This window comes from Pseudorasbora parva, chromosome 2 (genome assembly GCF_024679245.1).
Source record: "Pseudorasbora parva isolate DD20220531a chromosome 2, ASM2467924v1, whole genome shotgun sequence".
NCBI lineage: Eukaryota > Metazoa > Chordata > Actinopteri > Cypriniformes > Gobionidae > Pseudorasbora > Pseudorasbora parva.
The window spans coordinates 11,990,658-12,004,956 of record NC_090173.1 but is presented as its reverse complement, the minus strand read 5'-3'; the positions used below and the strand labels follow the sequence as shown (position 1 = coordinate 12,004,956).

The following is a 14,299-nucleotide window of genomic DNA, read 5'->3' as shown; positions in this document are numbered from 1 at the left end:
TACCCCACCAGGTGGCAACAAGTGACTGTTAAAAATGCATTTGTCATTGAATCAATCTCAATTTTACTCAGTCTTTTCAATCACAAAAAAATCACAAAGCCTTTTATTTTACGGGAATAAATGGTATTTAAAAACATCCAAATCTATAGGTCTGTTATATAAAATACACAAAAATAAGTGAAAAAGTGCACTTCTTCCAGGTACTTAAAGACACCATGAATAGGAACTAAAATGTGCTTTTAATATAATTATTATTTTTTTAAATACAGAGATAGTATGTTAAAAACACATTTTAATTCATATTCATGGCGTCAAGATTATTCAAGATTATCGTAGGAAACGGGTATGATAAAGCCTATTTAATTACATGTAGCCTATGCAGAATCTTTTGTATCAACATTGCCATAGATAAAAATTATTATATTCCACAGCTCTAGTGTGGTGGCAAGTTAACTACTGGGAGCTCAACTAAGTTGTTAAGTTTAAAAGGAGTTAATTATTTTGATAGACTATCATATCGAGCTACTGCCTGCTGTATCACAACCTACCGGTACATGGTGGTGATTCCTTTTCCCCTTCACCATCACTGTTCTGACGTTCTACTTTATCTTGCGCTGTTTTTCTGTTTTGCGCACTACTTTTATATTACGAGACATTGCTGTCACACAGTGGCGGAGCCAGGATTTTTTTTTATAGGGGTGGCCGGGCAGGGGCCAGCAACCATTCTGCGGTGGCACAGAAATCTTTATTATTTCAACATAAAAATTAGTTTGAATATTATATACTGGACTGTTTTAGTGACTACAACACAAAAAAATACAGTTAATAAATAACTTAATTGTAATTTAGATAGTATAGTGAATTAGATCATGGAATACTGAGTGAATTTGACATTTTTGTAGTGTTATTCCCCACCTCCAGGCAAGGGGCTTACATTATAGCTGTTTAACCTGCTCAGTCATCTTGGTTCTGGTTCTCAAAGCTTGTTCTCCATTGTTGCATCTTTCATGGATGAGACATGCAGATAACTTAGCCTAAATTATTCAATCTTCATTGAATTTTATATAATAATCAATTAACTCTTCAACAGTTCTGAGTTAGTCTGTAAGGGCTGTTTCTAAACCTTGAAACGGAGAAAGTAAAGACTTAATGTTAGTAAAGTAAATACTTTCTATATTAGTTGTCAAAATAAATAATTGCAACAGTTCTGTCAAAAATTTAACTCAGTAAAAGAAAAAAAAGTGTTCTCTATTGAATCCCTATGCAAGAATATGAATTTATTTAAATGATAGCCTATAATAAGGACAGAAGTCAACATTTTATTTGATGCATTTAAATATTATACATTGTTGTTTGTATAGGCTACTTTACAAGTTAAAGCAAAATAAGCGCCTATATTTCAGTATACAGTGCTCACATTTATTTGAGCATTAAAAAAAAATCATATTATCAGCGTATGCCTTAGGCTATATTGCTATATTACATGGCAGAATATTTTAGCACATTTTCGCGTGATATTCAAGAGTTTGCTTGTCTCGGAATCTAGCAGAAGTGTCAACAGTTTTCACATACGTCTTTTGAGCAAACATAATTTTACCGGTGAGGGTTCATGATTATTGCGGATTATTGAGCGGTCACACCGGTCCGCTCCGATCTTTCTCGTCAGAACACCCTTGTATTGAAAAATGGTCGGGTTTAAATCAGGCTCATAATTACAGTTAATGTGTCGGGCAGGGCCGGGCTCGGACAAAATAAGGGGCTTGGTAGGGTCGGGCTTGATTTTTTGAGCTCTAAACTCCAACTGTGACTGTTGATTGCAGGGTTCATTGAGTGAGAGGGTTTGACTCACTGACATTTTTCGAGCAGGACTTGCAAAGCCCGCATGTGCATTCAACGCGATAAAGCGTAATTTTAAAGGGACAGCCAACATATTATAAAATCCGGTTACAATATTTCCCGGCATCAGCGGGGCCCTCCCCCAGCCCGGGGCCCTGGGCTTAAGCCCAGGTAAGCCCGTGCATTAATGCGGCCCAGACTGCGCCCCATAAACACACCCAAGCCAAGAAAAACACCATGGAAACACCCCTTTAATAATGTCTTGAATCGGATCAGAAAGTCTTAAATTCAATGTCATGGCATTAAATTAAGGCCTTGTGGACAGAATTGCAGAATCCATTCATAAAATGGATATAATTATTGTATAATACAGAACGTATTGTATAATCGGTACACTTAAGCCCCTTTCACACTGCGATTCCGGCAAATACACGGATAATGCGACCCGGCATTTGTTCCCGGGCCGCTAGATTTGGTCCATTCACACTGCCAGCGAAATACCGTAATATGTGCGCTTTCACACACAACGCTTAACGGTCCCGGGTCGAGTTGACACGTGACATCCGGATGTGACGTATAACGGCGAGCGATCTCAGCTTCAGCGCAGATAGTAAGGAGCTCCGTGGTCTCGACTTGTGTCCAGTTTGCGCTCATTTCTGCTTGTTTAATTTTAGTTTCTTTTGTATACGAACACTCTCTGCGTTTAAAACACCGACGAGCTCTTCTGGCACTGCAGGGTTGTGTTATTGAAGAAACAAGCTCTAGGAGTCGCACGATAACTACGTACACGTTGCGGCATTAGTTTCGGCTTTTGTTCACACAGCGCTCGTCCCGGGTCGAATCCCGCAATATTACTAGGTCCCCGACCCGGGTTGAATTCGGTAATCAATCCCGGGACGTGGTTGCTTTCACACAGAAGGCGACCCGGTAATGTTCCGGGAATATTGCGGGTCCGACGTGCAGACTTACATTCATCATTTAAAACCATTGAGCCTCTTCAGAAAATGTGGAATAAAGTCGGCCTATAGAGTAGTTTTATGATCTCTTTCTGAACTTTTTGAAGTGGATGTTGCTTTGCATTGGCAATCTTTCAGATTTCATAAAAAAATAACTTATAATTCAATCTAACCCTTTAATAAGCAGAGTCCAGAAAAATTAAAACAGAGTAATCTATACAAAATAGAACTGATTTCTTAGAGCCCTACTTTTAATTTTAAAATTAAATTACATGCACAGCAAAAAAACAAACAAACAATGGTTTTCCAGTACAAATTCAAAACATCCTTAAATTGGGATATATTTAGTGATATGCAAAATTAAGAAATTAAGTCTTACTTTCTGAGAAATTGATTTTTTTTAACGTGAGTTTATGCTTAAAACAAGAACAAGTATCATCATTGGGTATGAAAATTGCTTACATTTGAGTTAAGTGGTTTTTTGTGGACCCATCAGCAGATATTTGTTCTTGTGAAAGTGATCTTCGTAGGTTTTTATTATTATCATTATTATTATTAATTAAAAAGTAATGGAGATCTGTTGGAAATTGTGTCCTCAAACTTTGAAGTGTCACTAATACAACTCCTTGTGTGCTTATAGGCATTTACATTTGCAGAACGTTCCCTTACATTTATTCCAGGCATTTGGTCTTAAATGAACCTTTATGTAACCTGCAGGTTCAACCCTGTTCACTTAATATTTATATGTTATGTGAATTTGCATTTAATATAAACAAGATGTTTTTTGTTGTTTACAGATATATGCAGTGTTGGGCTGACGCTACTAGCTTAACTACATTTTTCAGTAGCGTGGTGGTAGCGTCGCTGTTTTCTCAATGAAATAGCTTTTCAGTAGCGAAGCTCTTCTGTTGACCAAGTAGTGCGGTAGCGTCCACACAAGCTAACGTTACATTTTCCCAAGCATTTCTGAGGATCAAGCTCAAATTGGAAACACAACTGATAAGAACGCGGATATACTTAACTTTCTACGTTCCTTTCTGCCTCGCGCAGACGCACGCGCACAGTTGCGCACGCGAGCCTTTCAAAGTACTCATTTGGCAGTGAGCGTGTTAAGACGGGATAGGCGCGTGCACATCTAGTTGACGTTTTTTTTCCCTAGCGCTCAATTCGCTGTTGCACGCGCATCATCCGCGCAGTGACAAAAGAGCATCTGCAAAGTTTTAAAATCTATTGTGTCCCTTGAATTAACACCTCTTGTTAAAAGTATCGGGGTCCAGCCTGGCCACCTCTTGATATGAATGAATGAATGAATGAATGAATGAATGAATGAATGAATGAAACTTGTTTCATGTGTGTGGGCGTCTAGGCACGCACGCACGCACGTTTTGTTTTTTGGCACTGTTTGGAGCAGGTCTTAATTATTTTGCTACTGTAATTTCTGGACTGGACTTTTTTTGTACAAGTTGAGTTGTAAATTAACTTACAGTTTGTCCTGCAAAAGTGCCCAAGTCTAAATTGAGCATAAATGCAAACACATAGTTGTGTATGCATATCATACACATACAGATGAACATAAACACACACACACTCTCAACACCAGGGGCCTATTGCACAATACTAGGATAAGGGATGAAGCTGGGATATTTTGGTGATCCTGGCTCAATTTATCCGCTAATATACAGTTATCTTCCATTATCGTTATCGTTCTTGGTATGAGTTTGCCTTCAGGGTATGTTTACATGACAGCTGTGTACTAAATTTTGCATAAAAATGACAAGATCCCCAAGATATCCCGGCCTAATCCCTTATCCTACTTTTGTGCAACAGGCCCCTGGTTTTGTTAATATTTTGGATCACATGTTTTTCTTGCCGAATTGATTTCGGTCAGTTTTTGAATAACTAAAAAAAATGTGTGTCTATATGCTTGACTTTTAATGATCACTGAGATTTTGTTTCAATATAAAAATAAATAAACAAAAAGTAGCTTAGATGTAGTAAACTACTTTTTTCAAGTTGCTGTAGCTTAGCTTGCTACATTTCCCAGGGGGTTAGCTTCAGTGTAGTGAAGCTTAATTTAATGTAGAGTAACTGGTAGCTTAGCTCACTTCCTTTTTTTCAAGTAGCTTGCCCAACACTGGATATATGATATTACAAGTTTGGATTTTAAATTCCCATAGTGTTCCCAAAATTGTGTGTGTGTGTGGGTGGGTACAGTTATGGTATGGCAATACCATCTTCATTTCTTAATTCACCCTTCTTCAAAATGAAGGCCTTAAACGAACGAGACTTAAATCAGAGCAGAAAGTCTTAAATTCATAGTGTGGCGTTAAATGTTGCATGTGCTGCATGAGAATGATATTTTAATTTACATTTTCCCATACGAACATCCTAAAACTCAAAATACATTTGCAAAATGATAAATTATATAAAGTCTTGTTTTTGGACTTAAATGTATGCTTTAAACAAGAACAAATATGTCAATGAGTTATAAAAACTAGAGACCCTTGAGACCATTCCTCTTTAGTTCATGTGGGAGGTTAACAGTGGCAGCATTGTATCACTCAGGACAGGAGTGTATCCACATACTATGAAATCAATCAATTAATCAGTCGTGGTCCGTGTGAAAGGGATTATGTTGAACAAGGCTCTCTATTGTTCCCCTGAACCGCATGTGTTCCCCGCAGAGCTGTTTTCGGGGTGTATCGAGGCCGGACGGGGGGTCACAGTCACACCCCAGCCACACTGTTTACAAACACCAGGAAGAGATGACGTCACCCCGCACGAGCACATGTTCTGCGTGCACGCTCGCGCATCTCCTCGCGCGCGTCCACCTCTCTGTAGAAATGATGTCTGCCGAACGTGTGAGCGTCGTTCTGCGCGTGGCTTCGAGAAAAGGGGGATTTTCGCGCGTAAAACGCGGTGAAAAAACGCGTTTGTTTTCGTGACCTCCATACTCAAAACACACGCTGACGGCGCGGGGGATTATGGGGGATTCGGCGACTGCAGCCGCGGAGAGCCGTGAAACACGGAGCGGATTTCAGTGAGACTGCTCTGGGGTTACTCGGTTTAAACACATTAACGGTTTTTTATTTTTACGAACTTAAAGCTGCATAAAGATAAATTATTACCTTTTTGACTGAAGAAAAGTTATGTATTATAAAAATGCATATCGCATAAAATGTGATGTTAAATTGGTGATGAGCTAAAAGCATTATATATATATATATATATATATATATATATATATATATATATATATATATATATATATATATATAATATGTGTGTGTGTGTATGTATGTATGTATGTATGTATGTGTGTGTGTGTGTGTAGATATGTGTATGTATATGTGTGTGTATGTATATGTGTGTATGTATATATTTTGTTGGTTTTTATTTACTTAATCATTTTGCATAGCCTATGTATCCTTCTTTAGTTTCGCCTATTGGGCTGAAACTTGTTACTATGTTGAATTTTGTGGAACTAAGATGCTCAAATAAATAAAGATGATGATGATTTTTTTAAAGATTAAAATTTTTAAAATCTACCCATGACCAGGTGTGTGTGTGTATATGTGTGTGTGTAGGTACTTTTATTAAGATAATTGCATTATTAGGCACACACACAGAAAAAAAAACTGACTAAGAAAAATATGAATAGAAAATAACCATTTATATTAATACAAATAGATACTCTATTGCATATAATCTGTTCTATTATTACTGATTAAATATATTGATATCATTAAAAATATTGCATTCTATAATTGACTTTTATTCGATGCATTTGTATTATTAAACCATCTTACGTCCGCAACACAAATTTCCAGTCCAGTGTTTGCGACTCTCCGCGTACATGCGTGTTGAGGCACAGCGCAACCGACCTTTAGTCCGTCGAACCGTCCATTTTATTTTTTTTCATTGGCTGCGATTGAATTACCGCATTCCTTAGAGCGTCTCTCATTGGCTGGGCCGTCTGTCAATCACTGAACTTTGTCCACTGGCGCGCTTTGATTGGCTAACGCACCCTTCCCTTTCTCTCTGTGGTGTATCGCGGCGGTGGGTCGAGTCGCCGCCGCTGATGCTGGTGTCTCCGGTCGGGCACGTTTAACGTTTCATATTTTCCCTTCATATTCATATCGTGCCCCGTTCCGTGTGAGGAAAGATAAAGATGGCAGCGGTGGCCCGTTTGGAGGGCCGCGAGTTTGAGTATGTGATGAAGAAGCGCTCGGTGACGGTTGGTCGGAACTCGTCGCAGGGCTCGGTGGACGTGAGTATGGGCCACTCGAGCTTCATCTCCCGCCGGCATCTGGAGATCTTCACCGCCGAGGACACGAGCTCGGGCCCGGGCGGAGGGGATTTTTATCTGCGATGTCTGGGGAAAAACGGGGTGTTCGTGGACGGGGTGTTTCTGCGGCGGGGGGCGCCACCCCTGCAGCTCCCGAGATTGTGAGTTATTATAACCTTCATCTTCATCGTGCTTAGCACATCATCATCATCGTCGCTGTTATTGTTGTTGTTGTCATGGCGGAACGCCGGGAGCACGTGCTAGTGTGCCTATGCTACACAAATTTTTCGTTTCGCTTTCAGAGCCTCTTGGGCTGCGTCTCATTCCCCTGCGAGCTGGCTAACTAGACAGCATTCCCGAGCGTCATGTGTTCATGCAGCATTTTTGGCCATTGTGTGCAGCCCTTTTTTTTTAGAGCATCATGCACGTGTAAACATTTTTGGGGCAACCACAACATTTCTGATTATCATAAAAGTGCATGAAGGTTGTTTTTTAGGAGGGCATTGCAGACGTGTGAAGCTTTACACCATGGGTGCGTGCAATAAGTTTGGGGTGTCGTCATTATCTTTGCGTGAGGGGTTTGTAGCGTTTGGATGTGTTAGATGTGTGTGTGGAACATTTTGGGGCATCGTGTGTGTGTATGTGTGTGTGTTGGAGCATTTTTTTTAGGAACAATAGGTGCATGCAGCATTTTTGGGAGTCATGGGCCCAAGCTGCAGCAGACTGGGGCACCATAGGCATTTGCAGCAGCATTTCGGGGTGCATCATAGGTGCTTGCAGTAGTTTGAGGTGTTATTGGAGCATGCAATGGTTTTGGGCAGCATCCATCATTATAGATTATTAGAGCATTATTTTGGGGCATCACAGGAGTGTGTAACATTATTTTGGGGCATCACAGGAGTGTGTAACATTATTTTGGGGCATCACATGAGTGTGTAACATTATTTTGGGGCATCACAGGAGTGTGTAACATTATTTTGGGGCATCACAGGAGTGTGTAACATTATTTTGGGGCATCACAGGAGTGTGCAACATTATTTTGGGGCATCACAGGAGTGTGCAACATTATTTTGGGGCATCACAGGAGTGTGCAACATTATTTTGGGGCATCACAGGAGTGTGTAACATTATTTTGGGGCATCACAGGAGTGTGTAACATTATTTTGGGGCATCACAGGAGTGTGCAACATTATTTTGGGGCATCACAGGAGTGTGCAACATTATTTTGGGGCATCACAGGCGTGTGTAAAACTATTTTGGGGCATCACAGGAGTGTGTAACATTATTTTGGGGCATCATAGGCGTGTACAGCATCATTTTGGGGCATCACAGGCGTGTGCAACATTATTTTGGGGCATCAAAGGCGTGTGCAACAGCATTTTGGGGCATCACAGGCGTGTGCAACAGCATTTTGGGGCATCACAGGCGTGTGCAACAGCATTTTGGGGCATCACAGGCGTGTGCAACAGCATTTTGGGGCATCACAGGCGTGTGCAACAGCATTTTGGGGCATCACAGGCGTGTGCAACAGCATTTTGGGGCATCACAGGCGTGTGTAACATTATTTTGGGGCATCACAGGCGTGTGTAACATTATTTTGGGGCATCACAGGCCTGTGCAACATTATTTTGGGGCATCACAGGCGTGTGTAACATTATTTTGGGGCATCACAGGCGTGTGCAACATTATTTTGGGGCATCACAGGCGTGTGCAACATTATTTTGGGGCATCACAGGCGTGTGCAACAGCATTTTGGGGCATCACAGGCGTGTGCAACATTATTTTGGGGCACCACAGGCGTGTGCAACATTATTTTGGGGCACCACAGGAGTGTGCAACATCATTTTGGGGCATCACAGGCGTGTGCAACATCATTTTGGGGCATCACAGGCGTGTGCAACAGCATTTTGGTGCACCACAGGCGTGTGCAACAGCATTTTGGGGCATCACAGGCGTGTGTAACATTATTTTGGGGCATCACAGGCCTGTGTAACATTATTTTGGGGCATCACAGGCCTGTGTAACATTATTTTGGGGCATCACAGGCGTGTGTAACATTATTTTGGGGCATCACAGGCGTGTGCAACAGCATTTTGGGGCATCACAGGCCTGTGTAACATTATTTTGGGGCATCACAGGCGTGTGTAACATTATTTTGGGGCATCACAGGCGTGTGTAACATTATTTTGGGGCATCACAGGCGTGTGTAACATTATTTTGCGGCATCACAGGCCTGTGTAACATTATTTTGGGGCATCACAGGCGTGTGTAAAATTATTTTGGGGCATCACAGGCGTGTGCAACATTATTTTGGGGCATCACAGGAGTGTGCAACATTATTTTGGGGCATCACAGGCGTGTGCAGCATCATTTTGGGGCATCACAGGTAGGGATGGGTATCGTTAAGATTTTAACGGTATTACTACTCTTACCGATACTGCTTATCGGTCCGGTACTTTAACGGTATTCTTATCGGTACTTTTTGAGATATATAGATATATATACACACACACACACACAATTAACAAAAATACACATTATATAGGCCTATACAGTGCTTTAATTTCAGGAAGAATTCTAGTAAAATAACACTGCATAGTTTATCATAAATAGCCAAAATAATGTGTAATAAAGCTGAAGCTATTAATTCAAGAGCTGTGAGTGATTTTCTCTTTGCATTTGGTTGTTTAATTCGCAGTAATTCGTCAGCATGCTTATTTACACCGCTGCCTCTTTAAGACAGATGTGCAGCTCTAGGCGACTGATAATAGGCAGATACACACTTTCTCCTGACTATATCCATAATAACTACGTCCATTTTAGACACAAACTAAAACTGTTAAACTGTTGTGTTTAAGAGACTCTCCAAGCCGGGATTTTGACATAGATATTTGTGTACATTTGATCGTTTAGACGCGAGTGTGAAACCGAAAGTGTAATTTGCTCGTCTCGTTGCGGCTGTTTCGGAGCGCGCGCGCCGACTTGGGAACATCCTCTTGCGCACATTTTTGTGCTTAATCGCTCTTTTTATTATTAAAACGCATCCCACAATTTACCAACAGTAGCTAGACTGTATTTTACAACAATCTCTGATCGTGCTGATTCTGTCATTGCGTTTGAGTTTTATGGAGAAATGACAGCGTGGGCTACTGCTGCAAAGGGAATTAGCCTACATAAGTTGCGCTAGACATAAATATTATTTTAATCTTTGGATGCCAAAATCTAAAATAAAATCAGACTATCACAGATCTAAAGTGTAACCAGGCTGTGTTTGACTGTTTAGTTCTGTCCTCTGTCGTTTTGCTCGTGGTCTCTCTCTTTCTCTCTCTCTCTCTCTCGTCACGTGTATTTTCAAAAGTACCGACAGAAGAACCGATAACGTCCGAGCTTATCGATACAACGGTCTTTCAAAATTCACCCCCGGGGCCCGTTTAATACCGGTTTTCGGGACCCATCCCTAATCACAGGCGTGTGCAGCATCATTTTGGGGCATCACAGGCGTGTGTAACAGCATTTTGGGGCATCACAGGAATGTGCAACATTATTTTGGGGCATCACAGGAGTGTGTAAAATTATTTTGGGGCATCACAGGAGTGTGCAACATTATTTTGGGGCATCACAGGAGTGTGCAACATTATTTTGGGGCATCACAGGCGTGTGCAGCATCATTTTGGGGCATCACAGGCGTGTGCAACATTATTTTGGGGCATCACAGGCGTGTGCAACATTATTTTGGGGCATCACAGGCGTGTGCAACATTATTTTGGGGCATCACAGGCGTGTGCAACATTATTTTGGGGCATCACAGGAGTGTGCAACATTATTTTGGGGCATCACAGGCGTGTGCAACATTATTTTGGGGCATCACAGGAGTGTGCAACATTATTTTGGGGCATCACAGGCGTGTGCAACATTATTTTGGGGCATCACAGGCGTGTGCAACAGCATTTTGGGGCATCACAGGCGTGTGCAACAGCATTTTGGGGCATCACAGGCGTGTGCAGCATCATTTTGGGGCATCACAGGCGTGTGCAACAGCATTTTGGGGCATCACAGGAGTGTGCAACATTATTTTGGGGCATCACAGGCGTGTGCAACATTATTTTGGGGCATCACAGGAGTGTGCAACATTATTTTGGGGCATCACAGGCGTGTGCAACATTATTTTGGGGCATCACAGGCGTGTGCAACAGCATTTTGGGGCATCACAGGCGTGTGCAACAGCATTTTGGGGCATCACAGGCGTGTGCAGCATCATTTTGGGGCATCACAGGCGTGTGCAACATTATTTTGGGGCATCACAGGCGTGTGCAACAGCATTTTGGGGCATCACAGGCGTGTGCAACATTATTTTGGGGCACCACAGGCGTGTGCAACATTATTTTGGGGCACCACAGGAGTGTGCAACATCATTTTGGGGCATCACAGGCGTGTGCAGCATCATTTTGGGGAATCAAAGGCGTGTGCAACAGCATTTTGGGGCATCACAGGCGTGTGCAGCATCATTTTGGGGCATCACAGGCGTGTGCAACATTATTTTGAGGCATCACAGGCGTGTGCAACAGCACTTTGGGGCATCACAGGCGTGTGCAACATTATTTTGGGGCATCACAGGCGTGTGCAACATTATTTTGGGGCATCACAGGCGTGTGCAACAGCACTTTGGGGCATCACAGGCGTGTGCAACATTATTTTGGGGCATCACAGGCGTGTGCAACAGCATTATTTTGGGGCATCACAGGCGTGTGCAACAGCATTATTTTGGGGCATCACAGGCGTGTGCAACAGCATTTTGGGGCATCACAGGCGTGTGCAACAGCATTTTGGGTAGTGGTGTAACAGATCACAACTCACGGATCAGAAAAAAAGGGGGAGGAGACTATTTTTATTTGCTTTCCATATATTGTATGAAAACTTTTGGTGTTAGCGTAACATATGGTTATGGTTTTAACAAATATAAAATAAATAACCAGCTGAATAAATCAAATTTTACTCAGTTGTTAAAGTGTATGTGCAAAACCTGTGATGTGAAAATGAGCCTGAGCATACAATGAAAAATAAAAATCCAAAAGATTAGGATCTCAACATTCTCAGGAGAGAGAGTAGACCTTTTTATTCAAAAATCCAAAAGTACTGAACGTGGCTTGCCATATGTTGATATCATGTTTAAACACACTACATTTAAACTGTTTTATTCAATTCATTACTTTATATTTATATATCAATCCGCTGATTCATGATCCGGATCGCCGATTCATGATCAATCCGCTGATTCATAACTTTGAATCTTTATTTGAGGATTGAAAACCAATGCGGAAGAGAAGACAATGCTGAATAAAGTCGTAGTTTAGGGCGAGGAGTTAATGACATCAATTTCATTTTTGGGTGAACTAAACATATATAAACATATAAAACATAACTAAGCATGTGCAGCAACATTTTGGGGCGCCATAGGGGTGTGTAGCAGTTTTAGGCATGCTGTGTAGGTAGGCAGCTCACTAGGTTTTCGAACACAGCTTATATGCATATTCAGACATATGCATGCAAATATCCCTTGTCAGAAATGTGCATTGTGCGAAAAAGATGTGTTGGCTGTCATGGAAGAATGAGTGATGTGTTGTCATTTGAACTGTACACAGTCATGCTAATGTGTGTGTGTGTATATCAGCATGTATGTAGCGCTTTTTTTGGTGCATCTTAGAAAAGCACCACCTGTCAGTTAGGTATGTTTGCTGTCAGATATTTGCGTTTTTTTTATTTATTTGTCTTGAGAAGATCTGGTGTGTTGACATTATCCTGAAGTTGAACATTGAATTGTGAATTATCTGTTTTGAATGTCTAATTTGCATTCAGTCTCACCCACAGCTGGCCAGCGTGTTTCAAAATCATTTTGCACTGTGGATTTTAGAGATCTTTTTTTTGCACGGCATCAAATCACAGCGTCAAGCACGACTGTAGTGCACACTTATCGCTTTTTTTAAACACATGACCCACTTATCTCAATATAACAACAAATCTGTTGCACCCCACAATGCCAGCCTTTAAAGCTATTTTATGCACAGCCGTTTTCAGCCCATCTTATTTCTGTGTAATTGTACAAAGATTTAAAATGCATATCACCTCTAGATCTTCTTGATATGTGGTGTCACATTAAGAGTGCAGTAAGGAAGGGAGCGGATATAGTTTGACTGATTAGCACTTTCTAAATATGGACGCATACATGTTTGAGTTATAAAGAGACTGTCTGATGTCTTTGTGCTGACAGACTTCAGAACATGTAAATAAGGCTTTTTATAGCCAATATTTCTCTTTAAAGCTTGGGTGTGAAATCCAAATGTTGTGGTTTCTGTTTTAATGTTTCTGGATTCCATTAAAATATTTCAATTTTGATCATCAACAAAGGATGTCTAATCAATTGAAGTAATACAAATCATTTATTAAAATGTTAATAATAATATTACCATATGACATTTTTTTGTGTGTGCTATTTATTTTAGTTGTCTGAATGCTTTGTTTTATGATTTTAATATACATTTTATCATCACAACAGGTCTTAATCAAATTAGAGGTTGACCGATTAATCTGCACCGATAGCTGATTGGTGGAACAATTGGTTATCGTCAAAAATCAATACCGATAGTTTTTCCGGTTTGCGTCCGTTGCGGGAGCGGCTGAGAAGGCTGCTGCCATTACACAGTAGCCTACGAGAGCTCTGAGAAGGGTCTGCTGGCATTATATAGTGCGAGAGCGGTCTCTAGAGGCCAGATAAAAAACTGTCACTGTTTACATTAACACGTGAGGACACGTAACAACTAGTGATGTAAAGCTGCGTTTCCCCCACAGGAACTTTACTCAGGGACTTTGGGTGGTACTCAGTGTGTTTAGACCGCAGGAACCAGGGTCTAAATGAAGTTCCGGGTAAATATTTCCCCCTCCAAACGGCCCTGCTCGCGAGGTAGTACTTTTTCAAAGTTCAGGAACTTGGGCGCTGAACGTGCTGATTGGTTTAGCATTTTATTTCAACCGGCATTTTTAAAAGTCTTTTGCGAGCTTCGGTCTACGTTCAGTAAATATCAGTCTTGCTCTCTGTCTGATAGTGCGCGTTCGTCTCAGCCATCTCACGTTCAATGTCCGTAATAGCTGATAATAATATACATTGTCATTTTAAATCTAGCTTTACAAGCTTTCTGAATATGCTGCTCTTTTCTGTCGTTGTTAA

The 14,299-nt window shown here is 41.1% G+C and overlaps 1 protein-coding gene across 4 annotated transcripts in view; it reads left to right on the top strand.

Annotated features, from left to right (window-relative positions):
• Nucleotides 1-14,299, top strand: part of foxk2b (forkhead box K2b) — a 111,880-nt gene that overhangs the window by 55,818 nt on the left and 41,763 nt on the right. Inside the window, exon 1 of one of the 4 annotated variants that reach the window (XM_067456327.1) lies at nt 6,827-7,241. The exons of the other annotated variants lie outside the window; for them this stretch is intronic. Coding sequence (XP_067312428.1) covers nt 6,964-7,241 — 278 coding nt within the window. The 5' untranslated portion in view covers nt 6,827-6,963. Of the gene's footprint in view, nt 1-6,826; nt 7,242-14,299 lie in introns of those variants that run through there. 4 annotated transcript variants of the gene reach the window in all.